General features: G+C 42.4%; 1 protein-coding gene across 1 annotated transcript in view; it reads right to left on the reverse strand.

Annotated features, from left to right (window-relative positions):
* Positions 1–21623, reverse strand: part of ENTPD2 (ectonucleoside triphosphate diphosphohydrolase 2) — a 31686-nt gene that overhangs the window by 1953 nt on the left and 8110 nt on the right. The window contains 9 exon segments of the mRNA XM_075185383.1: positions 354–491; positions 1547–1666; positions 2328–2597; positions 4859–4993; positions 4995–5024; positions 5026–5088; positions 8413–8572; positions 10758–10908; positions 11948–12065. Coding sequence (XP_075041484.1) covers positions 354–491; positions 1547–1666; positions 2328–2597; positions 4859–4993; positions 4995–5024; positions 5026–5088; positions 8413–8572; positions 10758–10908; positions 11948–12065 — 1185 coding nt within the window.

Here is a 21623-nt window from a genome sequence, read left to right on the forward strand (position 1 = left end):
ATTACCGGGAAACATACACAGTGTTGATATTTGCATTATCCTGATTTTTTAGGGATTTATCGTGAGCAGGCTGTGGCTCTTCACCTGTTGCCGAGCTACAAGTCCCAGCAGATCCTGCCAGCCAGAGGCTTGGTAATCCTGTGGCTCTTCCTCAGGCTGTTTCGGGACTACAAGTCCCAAAATGCCCCGACGGCCAGACAGCAGCTGGAGAACCACAGATTGCCCAACCCATTGATTACATATAGACAATGGAGAATATTATACCAAAGGCCTATTGCAATATTAAACCAATAACAAAAGGATAAACAGATATGTGGCAGAGGAAATTACTGAGGGGTGACGGAGATACCCACCTTCCTCTCAAAAGCGATGTCTTGGAATGTCTCGTTGTCAAACTTGTACCCTTTGCTGACGAGCAGGTAGATGAAGCTTGAGGTGGTGCAATAGCCATGGAGATGTTTCTGCAGGTAGGGGGGTGATTTGCTGGACAGCTATAGGAGACAGAGAGAGGACAGGGTTTATATCCTGGTCAGACAATAAGGCTCAGGATAAGCTCTACATCAGGGGACACACAGGTCCCGGCTTAGGCTCCCGCCAATCATAAGGGTAACATCAACTGCTTTCAATATGCGATCTCTCTGTATGCGGCCTAACCTGGGGACTACACTGCTGGTTGGATCACATGGGAATTAGGATGGATCATTGAACGTCTTTAGCTGGGGCGAAACAGAAGACAATTCAGCCCTGAATACACCCAAGGCAGTCCTCACACGGGTCAATGTACGGCCATCGTACGCCACATTTAGAAAGGACAGCGGGACCATTACCGTTTTGCCTCAGGGAACGTGGAATAAGACATTCTTACAGGGAAAGAGCACAATTAGTCGGTTTATGATGGAAGAAAGGGTCATGTGACTCATCATCCTATCGCAAGTTATAGAGTCATTTACCAACCATGAGCGTTGTTATGGTCCAGGGAGCAACATTAGGCTCCACAGGGACTGAGGTCACTCTAGTAGTGACCAAAACGTTAAATTCAAACATAATTTGATATATTATTGTTGTATTGTTGCTTTACTTGCTTTTCTGGCTAATATAATATTTTAATAACACATCCAATGTTAGGAATGTCAATAAAGCCAGAATTAATGGTAAAAATTGCATTCAACATAAAAATTAACAAAAAATGAATTGGTCAATATTAAAAAATAGGGACTTTTCTAGTGTAAACAAAAATGCAAAAAAACAATAGACTATACTCAAATCCAGCAATCTTGCCCTGATGGGGGTTGCAGTGTAGACCCATTAAGGCAGCATTTAATAGAACGTGCTTAGGCAGCGGCTCTGCGGTAAAGTGTAAAGTTTTGGCAACGATGAATTAATGAACAGAAAACGTCACCATGAACATAATCCACGATGCATCGGCAATAACAATGATTTTAGGAGTAACTATAAATTGGACTTGCTGACTAAGACTGTAGATAAAAGACATTACACAGAAAACATGAGGTAATTCCACTGATAGCGTGGGTCTACGGTGACTCACATCAGAGTACGTGGAGGAACAGATGGCATCGGTAGCTGTGCGGAGATCCTCCAGGGAGTCCACTGGCATCTTCATTACTGATTTTATGAAGTCTATGGTGTAATAAAACGCTGCAAAGGCCTGAAAACAAAGCAATAGTCATTAATGTACCACCGAGATCACTTACAGAGAGGATTTTTATGAAGCCATTTTTCCTCCAATATTACGATCGCCATAAAGGCCCGAAGCCTGCCCTAGAGTGTTGTCGTGGCAACAGCAGCAAGAGTTGGCACTGCTTGGGAACTAATTGCGTGTGGGATTAGTATTTAGCATATGGTAAATGTTGGCCGAGTGGTTTTGTTTCCAGTAAATGGCAATTCCCAAAAGTATGAACTGGCAGTACGGGAAGTAAAAAACGTTAAAGTTATTAAACAAAAATTGGAACAGCTGTGTTAAAGAACTAGGTAATTTAAATGTGTGTATTTATTTTTGCCACTATGGGTCAGTAGATGCCACACAGTTTATTGGTGGTCCTGCACAGACTGTCAACATTGTTTTCCAGCAGCGAAATGAATCCTCTCCATTTTGTCGTGGTCCGCAGTGAATTATGAGAACATGGATACATTGCGTTTATAGGTTTTGTCAAGTCTCCTAAATGTATTTTAAAGCTACATTACCATCTAAAGTGGGGTGTGTGTCAGCTACAAGCCCCCCTTTTACCTCCGGCCCTGTATCTGACCCCCCCCCCACAACAGTAGTAGTGAAGCCAATCTTATATTTTTTAATTTAGTCTTTAACTTACAATGAATTTCCCGGAGACTTGGGGCTGGAAGATTTTATCGAAGGAACAGGAGGAGAACGGGCAGTCGGAGAACTGGAAGAGGGTATTCACATGCCTCTGGCACTGGTCACCATCTGCGCTGCCCGTCATGGTGATGGGCAAGGTGGGGTCATAGGTTGCCGGTCTCTCGCCGGAAGTGCAGGGGGTCTCGTAAATATCTCCGAATGTTAACGGCTTGGTGTAATTTTTGGGCCAGCAGGGATTCTGGGCGATCAGGGAATAGGACTGTTCCTGCAAGCAAAATAAATCACATATGTAATAAAACCTTTGGTTAATGTAATAAACTTGCTTTTAGTTACAGTGTCAAATATCCAGATAAACTATACTCATTATTCCAGGATAAGTGAGAGAGATAGTGCTTAAAATGTTTTATTTACAATTAAATTGACCCCCAGTAGCCGGCCAATTGCTAATGTTCTTGTACCACCGGCCAATCCCAGCAAAAACACTTGTGATTGGCTGGTCATGAAGGGGAGACATGGAGACTGCCAGCTTTTACCATTTAGCCCGAAATGGGAGTATTGCCTCCATTTGTTCTAAATTTAATTAAAAAAGAAAAAGGACAATATAGTGGTGAATAAAGCTTTTGGGGAGACTTTTGCTCAATTAAAGTTCATTTGACAACTGTGTGTGTATTTAAAAGTGTTTTAGTATAACGAACAGGGGTCTTCAAGACCCTTGTACGTTAAACTGGAACTACAGAGGCAAACAGTTGCCACTCTAAGGGTCCCAATCTTGTTAAAAACCCAGCACAGAGCTCAAGGGGGTTGAGAAAGCTGCCAATTTTGCATGTAAATTACTACATTACTTCAGTGTATATTTACTAAACTGCAGGTTTGAAAAAGTGGAGATGTTGCCTATAGCAACCAATCAGATTCTAGCTGTCATTTATTTAGTACATTCTACAAAATGACAGCTAGAATCTGATTGGTTGCTATAGGCAACATCTCCACTTTTTCAAACCCGCAGTTTAGTAAATATACCCCTTGGAGTGCAAATAGAAATGTGCTACTCCAACGAATTGCTTGTGTTAAACTCAAGTCCTTCTGCAGAGCGGGGCTGGCAGAGCACGACAATAAAACATCCCTGAAATTGTGCCTCCTTGCAATAATCACGCTCCACAAAGAGAAATGTGGCCACGGCTTCACTTCGTCTAACTCCGCCCCACTGCTTACGCAAACTTAACGCTAGAGCAACCATCTTGTTTTACAGACCATCTAGGCTCAAAGCTGCATTTTCGTTGCATTGCATCCGTTTAGTGCTTCCTTAATGACCAATATAAGAGGACACTATAGACATAATATAGAAAGTAAAATACATCACATAGTACCCAAAATCCTGCACTGCTGGAGAGCTTGGGAAATCTGGCATTTTATTTTGGCAAAATTTAACCAAAAATTCAGTGCTACTACTGCAGGATCTGTGGTGCATAAACAGTGTTCTTATAAGACATTTTCTGCAGGAACAGAGTTCACCTAACTTCAGATATTAAACATTTAAAATAAATTCATAATTGTTCTATTCCCAGTAGGTGTGAGGTGCTGTGTTAAACATATGTACCAAATCTCCTAGATTTAAGGCTCTTATGATTAAACCCATTTTGACTAATATATAAGTACAGCTTAATAAATAAATAGACTATAGCCAGTTATGTGCTGGGTTGCTTTTTTTAATTATTTTAATCTATATTTTTAACAGATTTATGGACAATGTTGGTGCTGTGTGTGGATCATAAAAAAACAAAGAAAACAAACAAAAACAACCCTAAAAACTGTATTTTTACACTTCTGCCACAAGATGGTGATGGAGTCCCAGAATTAAATAGCTGAAATTTTCTGTCTCCATGGGGGCAATTACATTTCACTTATTGCGTGGAACAATGGTTTTCCTCTGCAAAAGTTAAACTTTTTTCTGCTTCCCTCCTATTGAATTGATGGACTTTTTGCTTTTATACAGAAGAGCAAAAAAACTATTTTCTTTTTGTGTGCTAAGCCTCTGTCCATTGAAAAGCATTGGTTGCACACGAAAAAAAGACTATTCAATCCATAGCACAAATAAGTTTCTAACACGGGCAGCAGTGAATGCTTCTCTCACAAATCTGCTCTTTAGGGCATCAAAAAGATTCAGGAACAGCATTACTGAAGCACATGGGTTAGATGCGCAACTTTTCCTAGTTCTGAGACCAACTTTCCTGCAGTTTTGGTGCGAGGTCCGTTGAGCAGACACTTTCTTTAAATTAGGGGAAAGTTTGGGGCGTGAAGGTGCATCTAAAGCTTTTAATTTTTGAAATCGGTACCTTATGTTTCCTGCAATAAAAGCTCATAAAATTGCAAAACAAGCGCATAAAAAACGGGACACCGTTCCCCCAAGCCATGGTTGGCCGTCCAAGCCACACCCACATAAGCAGATACCACCCCCCCCCCCCCCCCCCCCCAAATTCCTAAACTGCCTCTATCTGAAGCTAAAACATTGGGTTATATCAGTTTCCGTACCTTCAGCACTTTGGACAGAACTCTCTTCAGCACCTGATCTCTCCCGTAGCACAGGAAGCTATGCGTGTACACCCGGTAGGACTGTCCGTACAACCTCAAGTTCAGCTCGTTCTCTGGGTTGTCAATCTTGGCCTGTGGTCTCAAAAGTAATCTGTGTAGACGCCCCCACCGAGATCCATGGCCCCGAGCGTTCCCTTCCTGGGCTGGAACCATTGTCCGATCCAGCTAAACTGCAGAACAGATAAAAGCATTGACACCATTGTTAATTACCAAATTGTGCAAAGAACAACATCAGTGGAAGTTGTACCGAGAAGAGAGTGTAATAAGCAGATTACTGTTGAATTGGCCTTTCCTACATACTACAAGTACATCTACCTTTATACCAGGCCTGGCCAACCTGTCACTCTCCAGGTGTTGTGGAACTACAAGCCCCAGCATGCTCTGCAAGCAGATAGCTATCAAGACATGCTGGGACTTGTAGTTTCACAACACCTGGAGAGCCACAGGCTTGGCCAGGCCTGGTCAATACAAATAACTTGACACAAGCAGATTATTGTTATAAACTGCTAAATATTAAATAAAAGTGTAATAGTCTATGATCCACCATTATTATACCTTCATCCATTATCTATATTTGTCTATAGGACAAGCTGCGGCTCCTCCCACAAGATGGCTACCCCCCAGTGTGAGCAGGTGACAGGACTAAGATCAGCGCCTTGTAGATGACATAAACTGAGCTCCTCGGGAAGAATACCCTCCCTAGGATAGAAACTCAGAACCGGATGTGTTACTTACACTAAAATTATTTGCCTAATAAAAGCAGCGAGTACGGACAGGTCACGTTCCGTCACAGTTTCACACGGCGTATTATAGAACAATCCAGTAGTACGCTTCAGCACTTATAATCACCAATTAAATAAGGATTACGAGCCAGGTCGCTGAATCTCTTAACAGCTAAATTTACACTGAAAAGCTTTGCATAACACCGCAGCCCTTTCTCTAGCAATGTGAAAATATTGGTATATATACACACACAAAAATGACATCTCTACACTACTCCGAAATGCAGAAATGAAAGATACCCTTCCCTTTCTGAACCTTCACTGCATTGCACCCCTCTTTCCCAAGTACTAATATTTTGATCGAATACAAATCATGCAAAAACCTATAAGAAGAGTCCATTGAACGTAGGGAACTTGAACAAAGTCATTAAGTATTGTATGTTGGCAGATGTTGATCAGGGATCCAGTTGTGAAGGGAAATAGATGGATTAGGTGTCGGCCTGTAAGTGGGGCCGGGGGGGGGGGGGGGGGACAGATATTCTTACCCAGGAGATCAAATTTTCATCAGTCATCGTTTTAAACTAGTGGAGTAGGGGGGGGGGGAGGAAAAAAAAAAAAAAAAAAAAAAAAGTGTAAATCTGAACTAAACTAAAACTTAATGATAATTTAACTTGTGTGGAGTTTGTATGTTCTCCCCATGTTTGCGTGGGTTTCCTCCGGGTGCTCTGGTTTCCTCCCACACTTCAAAAAACATACTGGTAGGTTAATTGGCTGCTATCAAAATTGACCCTAGTCAGTCTGTGTGTGTGTTAGGGAATTTAGACTGTAAGCTACAATGGGGCAGGGACTGATGTGAGCGAGTTCTCTGTAAAGCGCTGCGGAATCAGTGGCGCTATATTTATTTAAATGGTGATGATGATGAACTTAAGGATAATAAAAAGAGTAGCATAGAATCAGGTTAAGGAAAAGTGGAACGAGGTTAACATTATTTCTCTAAACAACAAAGCATTGGTACATAGGCTCCCTGAAGGGATTTCAATCTCAAGGGACAGTTTAGGTCACGTAACTAATCCGGAGTCATAATACAATGAAAATCGTGACTGGGACAAGCTTATTTTTGGTTATATTAGGTTTAGAAATCACAGAATAGGAAAAAAAGGAGGCGTAGATGTTTTATACGCCAACACAGATAGGATTGGAGGTATCTGGGTAACACTAGAAACCTAGGGGTATATTTACTAAACTGCGAAAAAGTGGAGATGTTGCCTATAGCAACCAGATTCTAGCTGTCATTATGTAGCATATACTAAATAAATGACAGCTACATCACTGGTGGTTTTAAATTCAATCCTCAAACCGCCCTATAGTAAATACAGCGCAGTGGAGCACTAAATGCATTAATGGGTAGATTATAATGGACGCACAATGCGCCGTTTGGTAAGTTTAGCACAGAGAGTTGTAGGTAATGGTGTAAGCCAAGAGTAAGGAACACTTGCCAACTTTTTAAACCTCCCAATTCCAGGGGGGATGTCGGGTGGAAAGTGCGAAGTGGGCGAGATCCGGGAGAGAGTCCTCTTCTTCCGGGAGACTCCCCGAGATTCGGGAATCTCATGGACATTCCAGGAGAGTAGGCAAGTCAGGAGTAAGGGCCGGTCACCAGGGTAGAACGTCATGGATCCGTCCTAGTCCTAATTTGTTTAGTCTATTTATTAGCGATATTACTGGCTAGCTACAAGGAATGGCTATGTCTTGATACAAAGACCTGTAACCGGACAAAGGGATAAACGTGTAGCGATTTTCAAGAAAACAGAGTAACGGACTAAACTGCTGAATCCTAAATGCAACACATGTGGAACACGAGAATCCAAAAACAGAATATAGAATGGAACACGGTGACCTTGAAGTCCCAGACTCAGGTGATAAGATGGTAAACAATGGGTGTGGTCCTTGTGGGAGGAGCCAGTAGAATACCTGTACAGGTGACTGCTAAGACCTCACCTCCAGTACTAGGTACAGTTCTGTGTCAAGAGATACATTAATAAAACAACAAATAAATGGCAGACTATATAGACATGTTTTTCTGTTGTCAAGTTCTACATTTCGATACGTATGAAGCTGTACTTCAGGATCTAGGTCTTTATACTTCGTTGTATGTATGTTGTTTGACTTTGTCCAAGCTGCACCCAGTTGATTGAACGTTTGATTGTTCTACCATTGTTAACATGAAACTGTTTGACTTCACAGCGAGACCTCCTAGGTGTGCGGAACGGGCAGGTGAGCAGAGTCTCACCTGTTCCCTCGTGTTTACATCTTGGCAGCGAGAGCCGAGAACCAGTCCAGGTGCCTGGTCTCTTTATCACGCTCTACAGAGCCATTAATCCCCAACAATGCTCCGTCCTCTGATCTGCGTTACCACAAAACTACCATCTATACAAAGCAGACGGCTGTCCCTTGTCCAAAACAAGATGCCAGCAGAGAGGACTGCAGGCTGTGGATTGTTGTCATATAATGACTCCCCCAATGCTTTCAGACCAGGGCTGTGATCTTGTAATACAAAACGTCACCCACATCAAAGCTGTGTATTGTATTGTGCACTAAGTGAATAGAATATCTGTATTTCCAGCTATTGTAGAACTACAAGTCCCACGCAGCTAAGAGCGGCACGGTTTGTCCAAGCCTGTTTTATACAATGCTCATATCCAATCTATTACAACCCCCTCCTGAACCTGTTAGCGGGTCGTATTTGTTGGGGGTAACTACTAAGCGAATTACCTTGATAAACTTTTCTAGGAGATAGTTGGCGGTGACCCAGCCGAAAACCCCTTCATCCTGGCCAGACAGGATTTTGGCCCCTCGGAACTTAAAAGGGTAGGACTGCAGCGTAGAGCCGACGGCTTGGAGAACCTGATCAGAAGCAACCGGATTGGTCCAGCTGTGGACAGAGGAGACTAGGTTATACGCACAGCTGTGTTCCATTCACATTGCGCCAACAGTTTTTCAGATCTCTAAATAGAGGGAAATACCCCACAACTTGCACTGAAACGGTCTTCGATAAAATACATAGACTGCACTGTTTAGGCTACAGTTCTAGGGGACAGATTTAACAAACCTACAAAGCAAAAGTGGAGGTGTTGCCCATAGCAACCAATCCGATTATAGAGCTCTCATTTATCTTGTACATTCTACAAAGTTAATATCTAGAATCTGATTGGTTGCTATGGGCAACATCTCCACTTTTCCTTTTAGGAAGGTTTGTTAAATCTACCCTCTTGACCATTTCATTTATCTAGACGAAGGGTGCCAAAAGTGACCATTATTTCTATCGCTTCAGCCAAATACATAAAATCCATATTTAGAGCAATTAAGGTGAAATTAAATTGTGTGTTGATCCCACATCCAGTGCACCTGGCAGAGCAGATCAATATTTATTTTCTATGAGGTTACTAAGTAATGCGCAGTAGTAGTGATTGTTTCTACAAATCGCTGACTTTAAACTACACCCATCCATCCAATCTTTCCAGATACTACAGCCGACAGAGGTCCAGAGAGATGTACGAGCGACTTTATAGATTTTAGCAATCGCATTAAGACAGTTATCGATCTTTTGGTGCCCACACACTAAACCAGTGGTTCCCAAACTGTGCGGGACGGCTCCTTGGGGTGCCGTCTCGATCTCACAGGGGTGCCGCGGTCAGGGATAAGTAAGGCAGGGGACTACTTGGTAACTATTGCGGCTTAGGGGTGTGTTGAAAAAATTATGGAGACCCTAAGGGTGCCTCGAACTGAGAAAGTTTGGGATCCACTGCACTAAACACTATATGGATTTTTTTGTTGTTGTTTTTAAATGACCAAGGGATCGATTTAGCAAAAAGTGGCAGATTCAATGAAAAAAAAAAAAATAAATAAAAAAAAAAAAATATATAGAATAAAAGTTACAAAATCGAAAAATAAAAAAAACATTAATTGGAAAGAAAAAAATATTCTTTAATGCATTTTTTTCTTTCTATCGCCATCCTGAGGTTTCGGCCGCAATCCTTCTTAAAAAGGCAAATCGCTGTCTCACCTCTTTGTCTGTTTTACCCAGTTTGTTTATTAGTTTATTATGTTTGTCCCAAATTGTAAAGCGCTACGGAGTATGTTGGCGCTATATAAATAAATGATGATGATGATGATGATGAGGCGGCGGCCGGCAAAGACCATCTTTAGCCATATTGGCAATAGATTTTGCCGGCCTTGGGGCTTGGTAAGTAGGGAGAAGACCCATCTCTGGTGAAAAACACACTACTTTGCAGTCTATTAAAACGCTTCAATTTTTATTTCCAAAGTGCTTATCTCCCTTTGAGGATATGTTTACATAAAACCCTACTCTAGACCAAGAATAACATTTGGTCCACCAGAAGGGATGTGTAGAAGCTACGTCAGGCATTACACATAGTAAGGGAGCGGAAAGACTGAGCTGAACTTTTAAACTCTGGCACGACTCTAAAACAATGTTTTATGAGAGTGTCCTATGCAACAAAACACATGTTAGAGGTTACGGTTAGTTTGCCGTCATCCCGGGTGGTCTCCGGAGCAGACCGTTCCCTGTAGTAAACACAGAATCTTACTAGATAGGCCCAAAGACAACTATCCCTTCATAGAAGAGAATCCACTATGGACAGCATATAAAACAAAAGAAAACACACTAAACTAAAAGACAATACAAAAGCAGCAGCTCATGTAGAAGTTAATAAATATACAACTCCTTATTTAGAGTATAATACCCATAATATGTGCTATATCTGTACTAGTGATACTTGGTTCTCCTAGTTATGTTTTAATTTAAATTTTTTTTTTGCAATAGATATAAATTAAAGTCATAATTCATAATGTACCATCATATTCTGAGGCAGGGAGGCCGACAGGCCATGCTGGTACTTCTAGTTCCACAACAGCTCAAAAGCCAAACGTTACTTAGCACATTCCACGATATACTTCAGTTTCTAGCTTGCAAAAGACTGTGCACACATTTTGGAATACACGCAAGATTTTACAGCTGCATATTGTCACAACGTTGAAGCCGAGCACTAGAAAAATACCCCATTTATGTCCGCACTTGGCCCCCAGCCCATACATACTTGAGGATCCTCATGCCCGCAGTGGCCCCCAGGTACAGGGGGGTGATGGAATGTCTGCTAGAGGGTACGTCCTTCACGGCCTGGTTCAGACAGTCCTCCAGGCTCTTCCCCGCAGCCGGGGGGTTCTGCCAATAGCTGGATATCCCGGGACCTGCCAGCAGAAGACACGTTACAGATGCAGGAAGACAAGGCCAATAGAGACTTTATAGGGATCACATTCTAACGAGCTGAAAGCTCCGAGCTATGAAATGTATCAGAGAGGAGATGAGAACTAAGAAACAACAAGGTTCCGGAAAAAGGGTCTTTTTAAGCAGAGATGCGACTTAGTTTAGTTTTGCCTATAATAAAGACGATGGCCTTCAAAATCTAGCTATAAAGCTCTAGACATAATTTGCCCACACCGCTCAATATGTTTGACCATGCACACATTTAACCGGGGCCAGGGCCCAAAATCGTGGGTGCCACAAATCTGGGTTTGTTTTTTTAAAAGGGGTGGTGGGGGTAACGTAGCCAGGAAAGTGGTATATTATTAATTTATTTTCATGTTTATTTACTTAACTATTAATGAGGAGTTGTGCTCTTCCAAACAACCCCTGGGGCTAGATTTACTAAACTGCAGGTTTGAAAAAGTGGAGATGTTGCCTATAGCAACCAATCAGATTCTAGTTATCATTTATTTAGTACATTCTACAAAATGACAGCTAGAATCTGATTGGTTGCTATAGGCAACATCTCCACTTTTTCAAACCCGCAGTTTAGTAAATCTAGCCCCTGGAGCAGACAGGCTCTTCTTCAGGACATGCTCCCGGCACGGTCGTCAGGTGGATCGCAGGTCACACACTTACTGCCCTCTTGACTTACAAGTGCCCCAGCTTCTGCAGTGCAGCTGTCAGCAATGAGTGACCTGCAATCTACCCTATCCTGGTGACAGGACAGCATCAGGGGGAGGAGCCTGCTCCCGGTGATCAGGGACTGGGCTGTGTACGGTGTACTAAACACCGGCAATGGTGTAACTGTATATTGTGTGCTTGCATGATGGGGTCACTGCCGGGATATTTGTGTACTGAACTACTACTAGAATATTCAATTTAAAATGTAATAAATTTGTTCCAAAACTGGAGCCAACCATCCTCCTGGACAACAAGCAGAGTCTCGCCCAACATGTGAACGACACCAGCACGAGCATTTACCTTTTACGTCGCACATACTGTGCTCGCTGACGATCCCGGTGTCGTTTTCTTTATCCGCCGGCCACTTGTAGATGAAGAGGGCGGTGTGGGAGGAGCCGGCGTCCAGTACGATACCATACTGTAGAAAGGAACGTCAGCATCAGAGCACAGATCAACAACACGTAGAAATTATATTATAACGTTATCGCGGTACATGTGTAGGCATTGTACACTTCCCACCGAGAAGTTGGAGGTGTACGACCAACACTTCCAAGAAATATTGCCCAAAATGTGACAGAAAAGAACGTTTAAAGGTGTCCACTTAACTATTATTGTGATTACATTTCAAACATGTATTAACTTTCCGCTTCCATAACTAATTAACAATATTTAATCTCTTCTTCATCCACATGAGGTTTTTCTCACATGCCATCAGCACGGATATGTTTGTGTGAAGGTTACCGTCCTTGATTGTGTTCTACTGTAGTGAATGGTGGATGGAAGGTGCTTAACAATCATCTTATCCTCACCAAGTCCTAAATTCATAAATCTTATGTAGCCCAAACTGAAGCCTTTAAGCATCAATGAACCGTTGTAAGGGGCAGCGGGCTTCAAATCAGAGACTCGAACAGAAAAACAATTAGGTATTACTTACACATAATTGCTGCTAAAGGTGGTTCTACAAGCTACCGAATCATGGGGTGTACTTTCTTTTTCATTCATGGCTTCTACAAGTTGACTTATTTTATTTTTTTATAAATAACGACAAAAGTAAAATCTGTTTGGGGTTAATTTATCACATGAGCTTCACTTTATCAAATTGTAGGACTTGGCGAAGAATAGATGATTGTTATTTATGTCCCGATATACAAAAAGCTTGCGATTGGCTGGCAGCGACCTGGAGTCCCAGGGACATGCATCAATAGTTCCCCCCCCCCCCACACATCAAAAGAGATTAAATTACCAGTGCTGTAATGAATGGGCCATAGGAATGAATAGTCCATTGAAATGAATGAGAAAGATAACCGCTTGTGTGATTAGTACACAATGTGGCAGAGATAATAGACTTTAAGTGCGGCGACGTGCTATGAACAGACCTAAAACTAAACAAGCAGCGTCCCAAATCATTCTATTCTACTTTTTTTTTTTTTAAAGCGCAGCAGCACAAATGCATGCAAACAAGTGTGATTGCCAATTGGCATGGGCACATAGAAGCGGTTTTATTGGTACACACGTTTTGAGCGCATTGCACTTTATAAACACAAGTCAGACGCAGCGTTTGAATATCATTGGGTAATGGCGCGGGAGTTGTTACAACAACATGTTAATAAAATCGTCCTGTAGCTCTAGCCTAAGGCAGGGTACACACTATGCAAAATTTCTCCAGTTGTGACATTTTTAACAAACGACTGATAAAAAAATAAAAATAAAGTCCCAATCATGCCAATTCCTGTGTACACACTATACACTTTTTACCTTCAGATCTGTGCTCTTCATCGGTCCTAACCATCGGCTGAAAAGATGGCGACTCTGCACACTCCATAGAGATCTATGGACACTGCCGGTCCTGAGTGCAGACACACTCCATAGAGATATATGGACACTGCCGGTCCTGAGTGCAGACACACTCCATAGAGATATATGGACACTGCCGGTCCTGAGTGCAGACACACTGCATAGAGATCTGTGGACACTGCCGGTCCTGAGTGCAGACACACTGCATAGAGATCTATGGACACTGCCGGTCCTGAGTGCAGACACACTGCATAGAGATCTGTGGACACTGCCGGTCCTGAGTGCAGACACACTGCATAGAGATCTATGGACACTGCCGGTCCTGAGTGCAGACACACTGCATAGAGATCTATGGACACTGCCGGTCCTGAGTGCAGACACACTGCATAGAGATCTGTGGACACTGCCGGTCCTGAGTGCAGACACACTGCATAGAGATCTGTGGACACTGCCGGTCCTGAGTGCAGACACACTGCATAGAGATCTATGGACACTGCCGGTCCTGAGTGCAGACACACTGCATAGAGATCTATGGACACTGCCGGTCCTGAGTGCAGACACACTGCATAGAGATCTATGGACACTGCCGGTCCTGAGTGCAGACACACTGCATAGAGATCTATGGACACTGCCGGTCCTGAGTGCAGACACACTGCATAGAGATCTATGGACACTGCCGGTCCTGAGTGCAGACACACTGCATAGAGATCTATGGACACTGCCGGTCCCGAGTGCAGACACACTGCATAGAGATCTATGGACACTGCCGGTCCTGAGTGCAGACGCACTGCAGGATTGGAACGACATCGTTCCATCATCGACAGAGATTTTTAGTCCGTTTATAAAATCAAATGAAACAATACGATGAGCTTTGGAACATTCATGGTTGGAGCGTGCACACTAATGCGTTATCCGGCCGAACGGTCGTTTTTCACGTGATTGGCCCGATAACAGTCTAAAAAACTCTATACTGTGTACTTATGGTAAATGAGTTATGTAAAATTATATTAAAAGCAAGTGCCTCTACACAGATTTGCCTCTTGAATTAATTTAACCAATTATGAGAGTCATGTATAAAATTGGCAGGCAGGTCCGGTTACCCAATTCTTTGCTTACCACGGCTAAAGGAAGAGACACCTCAGTGACTACAAGCAAGGGGGGCGATTGTTGGGCTATGTTCAGCAAGAGTTACAGTACTGAAGACTGCGCCGCTCGCTAAGGTTTCACATTGAGCTGTGGCTACGTGTTCACAGAGGGAAAGACAACATCAACTAGGTGCAACGATGGAGGAAAGATTCTTTAAAAACGGTACCCAGACAGCATTGTAATATGGTCTTCAGACAAGCTTATAATATTCCTCAACCACCCTCTTAACCTGACTACACTACCCTATTACCACCTGTTATACAACTACCCCTTGACCAACATTGTTGTGTGACAGGATCATTTAGCTTATGAGTCACTTTTACCTTTGCAGTCTGGCTGGACCGACTGCAAATGTAGACTTAACCTCATGTGTCAATTTCCCATTGTCCAATAGATTGTAAGCTTGCGAGCAAGGCCTTCTCACCTCTGTCTGTTTTACCCAGTTTGTTTATTAGTGTACTAGGTTTGTCCCCAATTGTAAAGCGCTATGGAATATGTTGGCGCTATATAAATAAATGTTGATGAGGATGATAATGATGGCGCCAGCTTCCTCCATTAAGCTTCCAGAAACCTGGAGAAGCTTTGTCAAGGTTAAATGAAGTTGTTCTAGTGGCTTGTGGAGGCATCCCTTCCCTTATATCGATAGTTACCATTATGTATCCCACCGCTAACGCAAATAAGCTTGTGCGCTGCCTTATTTACAAAGCCTTTTTGCAATATCATCAACTGCCACAAACAAGCTCTTCTCACTGCAGGACAGACAGCACTGCATGCATGTTAATTATGCATAACAGTTAATTAAATGTACAATATAATGCACAAGGGGGTGTACCGATAAATAAAAACTGTCCAGAAACAGAATAACTAAATTCTTGGAATAGCTTTAAAGTTTAATTCCTGCCGTTCTCCCCGCCCAACAACCTTGAAAATAAATGGATCTGGTTTTCTTCACACTCAGTGGATGGGTAACTTTTTGGCAAGTTTGAAAAAAAAAAATAAAAAAAAAATTTGAATGTTTATACTATACGTATATAGGAATAAAAAAAACAAAACACTACACTCACAAGAGTTGGCTTATGGTTAATGATAAATATAAAAAAGGCAAAACATAATCTAGAAACAAACTAGTGGATCGCAAAGTTCTTGTAGATTTTAGGATTTGTGTCTCCAAACATAAATTAATCTATTCTGCCCGATTTCTGTGACTAGATGGCGTTCATACAAACAGCTGCAGGCCAGTTATCTTTACTACAATATTTCCAGTGAAGATTGATGGTGTCCTCACTCTCCCTCGACCTCTGCTCTTGTCTAAATCCCCATAGTGACAGGCCAGCGATACAGACATTTAGCAGATAGGGAGAAACACAAACGCAACGCTAGAAACCAGGAATGCAGATATCCCGACTACGCCAAAAAGACCTTTTGTTAGGAATATGGCGAAAAAAAATACGAAAGCGGGAAAAAATGACAAGAATGTGTGAAACTAACAATTTCCACCATCACAGACACACAGCGCTGCTTATTGCAAACCAAGAATAGACTGGACACAAAGAGCTATTAAATAATTAATCTAATTTCATCTGAGAGTAATTTAGCTGCCATGGGAATCCGCAAACTATGTACAGTAGTAATTCAGCATTGGCTGTACCCTGCTCCCTGTATATAGATCAACCTGCATCTTCAATTGGAGTTTCCTCTCCATCTAAACCGATTACTTTTAAATCATATAGTATCCACTTGCTAAGTTTGACCTGGTAGTACTGCTAACCGGCGCAAATTGGCAGCCTTTTGTGTGCAATTTACATAAGACACAGTTAAAACATCCTTTGAGCCAAATTAATCTCGTTTTATAAACGGCTAAATTTGCGGAAATACAGAGGCTGGTTACAAGTACATTGAATTCAATCAAATTATACAGTGCTCCAGGCTTGGAGGGGGGGCTTTTCAGGCACTAGGAAACCCCCCCCTCGGTTTGCCTATGTAATTGGGAAGGTTATCCACATAGATCTATATCCGAGACCATAAAACAATATGGTAGAAAAGTAAAAAGGGTTTTAACTAAAAAAGGGGGGGTTCGGTCGCTTCAACAGTGACCACATGTTTCATCATGAAACTTAGAATTGTTCAATTTAGGCTGGACAGTCCCGATTTGAGGGCTCTCTCCCTCTCTTGCCTAGCGCTTCAGTGGCGCAAGGCCTTCCTCCAACAGGGTGTGGGCACGCCCTCATCTTCTCCACTGTAACCACGCCCCATTCCATCATCTGTCCCGGCGTGATATTTAACCAGGAAAAAAGGATTAGTGAGCAATTCATTGCTCTCCAGCTGGACTGACATTGAAACTGCCTGAGGACCTCATCAAGTTTTTTCTTTTTACTCTTGAAATAAGAATCCATTACCTCACTCCACAAACAAGGTTTCTTCTGTCAAACAACCTACGCTGGCAACAACAAATCATGTTACTTCTGTTCTAGGCCAAGTAGGTTATTCTCAGCAGCAAAATGTGATTTCGGAAATGAAGACAAAGAGGGTCGGTGGCCAATTCCCGTTAAACACAACAGAACGTGTCATAGACCAAGTCTGTCAGCCGTATAAAGGACATAATTGTATTATAATAACCCTCCCCGAGAGACGTACAGAACACATCCATAAAGCACTTAAGGAGAAGGATTGATCCATATATAGGTAAGATCAGGTTCCCAAGAATCTCCGCACTTCCACAGATAAAACTGGATATACCAATATAACTACAAACACAATCTAGAGCACAGACAACAGGCTTTTCCACCAGAAGTTTCAGTAAAGGAAATTCATACAATTAACAATCAACAGAACTATCTTTTGAGGGGGAATCCAGCTTCCTACCGCTTTAATTTACTGGCTTATAAACGCTTTCCTGCAACTCTTACTTGGAGCACGGTATAGTAGGAAAGCTTTATTCAGCGCAAGAGGAGTATTAGATTAAAAGGTCATGAAATTAGATGGGTAAACGATTGGCTGAACAGTCTTCCAACAATGGTGGTGGAACGGTAAATATGGTAATGGAAATGAAACAATCTTGGGCTAGATATATGGGTATCCTTTAAAAAAAAAATTGCTAAGGATCAAATAGTGTCCGAGGTGTTTAGCAATACATATGGGAAGACTAGATGGGCTGTGTGGTTCTTCCATTAAATTCTATGTTTCTACTAGGGGTGTTCACTGACCCCCATGTTTTGGTTTTAATTTTGGATCTGTATTTTAAAGAAAAATGTCACTGGAGACTGGAGAGTGACAAGAACACTGCTACCCCTCCTGTTTCTGTGTGAGCAATGTCACTGGAGACTGGAGAGTGACAAGAACACTGCTACCCCTCCTGTTTCTGTGTGAGCAATGGCACTGGATCTCTTGGGGAGGGAGGTACTTCTAGAAACCAAAACCCGCGAGATCCGACGAGGTAACAATGACGTTTTGCCTCGATTCAGATCCGGGGAAGCGGGGGGTGGGGAGTATCGGTTTTCAGAAAACCGAGCCTTTGCATCTCCAGTTTCTACGTTGACTGTGGAACTTAGAATGTACCCTTCTCATAACGGAATACTGATGTGTCTTACAGCATAGGACACAGAGATGGATCTACGTAAAAACAACAGCGTACACAAGTTAAAATATTGAGCGTCCTGACACAAACAGAACTTCTACAAATTTTTGCTGCTTATATTACCAACAGGAGATCATCTCCCATCTCAAAACTTTATTTTTTAGATTTATTTTGAAACCAGACATGAAGAGACAGTTAACACTGCTACAACGGTCACATATGGCTCTCTGGACTTAAAGCCAAGAGGTAGAGTGTAACATATTTTGTGAGCCAGGAAAAGGACCTTAGGGGGATCCATGAGGAGTTTCTGACAGGATAACTATATGCGTTCAAAGGGTTTACAGCTAGGAACGAACTCTCAGGATACTCAGTTGTATTTCATCTGGACCTATATAAAATGGAGCCAGGTTCAAAGGTCAGTCATCACATACGTCACCGAGAGCAATGGGAACGGCAATACTGGAGCCAGCACAGCGCTGGGGTCATGAGTTCGATTCCCGACCATGGCCTTATCTGTGTGGAGTTTGTATGGTCTCCCCGTGTTTGCGTGGGTTTCCTCCGGCTTCCTCCCACACTCCAAAAACATACTAGTAGGTTAATTGGCTGCTATCAAATAGACCATAGTCTGTGTTTCTGTCTGTGTGTGTGTGTTAAGGAATTTAGATTGTAAGCTCCATTGGGGCAGGGGCTGATGTGAATGAGTTCTCTGTACAGCGATGCGGAATTAGTGGCGCTATATAAATAAATGATGATGCATGAGATAGATATGTATGAGATAGATAGATCCAAGCGTACTACAGATAGATGCAAAGATTCTTCACTTGTTAGATTTAAAAGGGCCCGAATCATTACTTTTTTTTTTAACTTAAGTTTTCTCCTCGACAAAACCATGTCACATTGCAAGTATTTGTGCGTTACATGATAAAAGCAGCCAGTATTTAAACTTATATGCAAAATAAAATAAAAAAATAAATAAAATAATTTGCACCCCTTGCATGCAAAATGGCTTTCTTCCAGAAAACTTGAGTAATAAATCTTACTCAATTTCTTGCTTAATTTCAATTAATGAATCAGGCCCAGGGTGCTCACAATACAGGGTGCTATACAATGTTGTATAGAAAATAGAATTTATAAGTCACATAGGCAGAGGGAGGCTTGGTCACCACTTTTTTGGGTAGCCATAACCCCCGTCCTCCTCCTCCCTCTGTAAATTAAATTTTTTTCCCCTCCCCTTGCACTTAGGCATTATTTAGACTGGCAGTCACACCAGGTGACCCCATCTTTCCAAACTGCATTCCGTAGAAGAGAATAGAAATTATGTCCAAATAGGTTTCAAAAAGGATCACTGACCCCCATGTGGAAAAACACAGGATACACACACAGGGACACAAACATCTCGTACCATCTACCTAAAGTTCCATCCTGCTTTTTGTATTAAGAGACAGAATAGAGACAGAATAGGATATGTGCCAATTATATCAGTGGGTAAACAGTACCCATTGTCTGCAAATAGCACCCTCTATAGGCCGTGAGAAGATATTACACCTCATGGACCTTATACTTTAATGGTAATTAAAAAAGGAGTATTTAAAATGCAAAAACACAAAATGTACATTATAATGGATGGTTATTATAGTGCTCCAAGGTCCATCGACAAAGTATCACATGCATCTTGAGTCGATCCAATGATGGCAAGTATGCAATAATATTACTATTATTACTTACTATATTACTATTAGGCCGTGCTTTACCAGTCTTCTCCAATGTGATTTTTACCCAGTCGTCCCTCAGTGTGATACATTTTAAATAAAAACAGTAATATAATAACCTCCCCAGTAATAGAATTTCCCCATCGATCAGAACATCCTGTGTGAGCAGATTTCTGAATGAATGAGGGAGACACCGACTCTGACCTAAGCAGTCATCTTAGTATTGATTTCCTCTGCACCTAATCTAATCCCCAGACTCAGAAACTGCTATTTCTAACACCCATCCCAGGTGATTCCCGAAACACTTTAAAGGCTCCGATATCAGAGCCGTTTCCTGGATGTAACAGTGTAACCTTCTGCCAGATAATATTTCTACTCTCCAGAGAGATTTTGGGACCCTTTTTTTTTTTTTTTTTTTTTTTAATGAATTTCAGAACGATTTCAAGTTTGACCCATAACCTATTCTATCCCGGTGTACAGGACAAGACGTACAGAGCAGTTCCGCCACAAGTTGTATCTTATTTAAAGGTCTCCTTTTAGAAGGGTATAAGGCAGCGATGGGCAATCTAACAAACTTTGGGGCCACACGGTGCAGCCCCTCTAACCTTCAATAGGGCCGCACATTACCCTTAATATCCGTGATAAGTTCAAACAATACATTTTTACTGTTCATTCGTTCATGCAAAGGAGCCATAAACGTTGCGATTCTGCAGGCCAATTACAGTCATTTTAGACCAGCGTGGGGCAACAGGCGTCCCGACAAGTCTCCATCAGCGGCCCCTCATGGTCTTATCAGAATGGGGACAGATGACTTCTGCGTCAAGTCACCTCCTCTGCACACTGCAGGGAGGTCACGCGGCATTCCAAGGAGAGTAGGAGGAGCATAGGCAAACCGAGGGGGGGGGGGGGGGGGGGGGGGGGGGTTCATAGTGCCTGGAAATCCCCCTCCAAGCCTGGAGCACTGTATAATTGAGGTGGCTGGACCCTGCTCCCGCTTCACACAGCTCTGCTTGAAAAGGGAGAACTGCGCGCACCTAACAGTAGTACTGGCAGCATTGCCCATGTATATTATGGGGATAGGAAGAGTTGGAGAGCAGCCAAACACTGTCTAAAATTATAGCCACGCCCCCATGCATGCTGGTCACGCCCACTGGCGGCGTGGTGTGGAAACCCCCCTCTACAAATCCTGCGTTTGCCCCTGAGAGGGGCGGAGTGGACCGCGTTCTCCCTCCTTCCCCTGTGTGGCCCCTTTGAAGGCTGGAGAGCTGCGCTCCAAATTTTAGAAGGTACGTGCAGGGAGCAACTAAAGGGTCGAGGTAAAGGGGTCGAGGATGACCTAGTGCCCTTAAGGGTGGGTGACCCGCCTCTGTGTGACCACACACCCACTTTATATCCGTGATGCCGCAAATTATTTTGAGCGATGTTGCGAAATCACCTCAGATCTTGATCATCAGTGATATCCTTACTGTGGTATAAATAAATATTATATATATATATATATATATATATACACATATACACACACACCTTACTCATAGTTTCTAAAAATGATCGTCTCTCAGGAATCTCAGCAATCTCTCCATGTTTATATCACTGACGTTCTCTGCCTGGCTAGAATGTGTCAAGCTGTTTATATAACAGGCACGGCCAGTTAACATGGGATATATCACTATTCACATTGCTTCCATTTCATTAGGAGCATATTTGATAATCCCCTCACAATACAACACCTTGGGCTTAGTGGCGTAAGTAG

The sequence above is a fragment of the Mixophyes fleayi genome, chromosome 9 (genome assembly GCF_038048845.1).
Source record: "Mixophyes fleayi isolate aMixFle1 chromosome 9, aMixFle1.hap1, whole genome shotgun sequence".
Taxonomy (NCBI): domain Eukaryota; kingdom Metazoa; phylum Chordata; class Amphibia; order Anura; family Limnodynastidae; genus Mixophyes; species Mixophyes fleayi.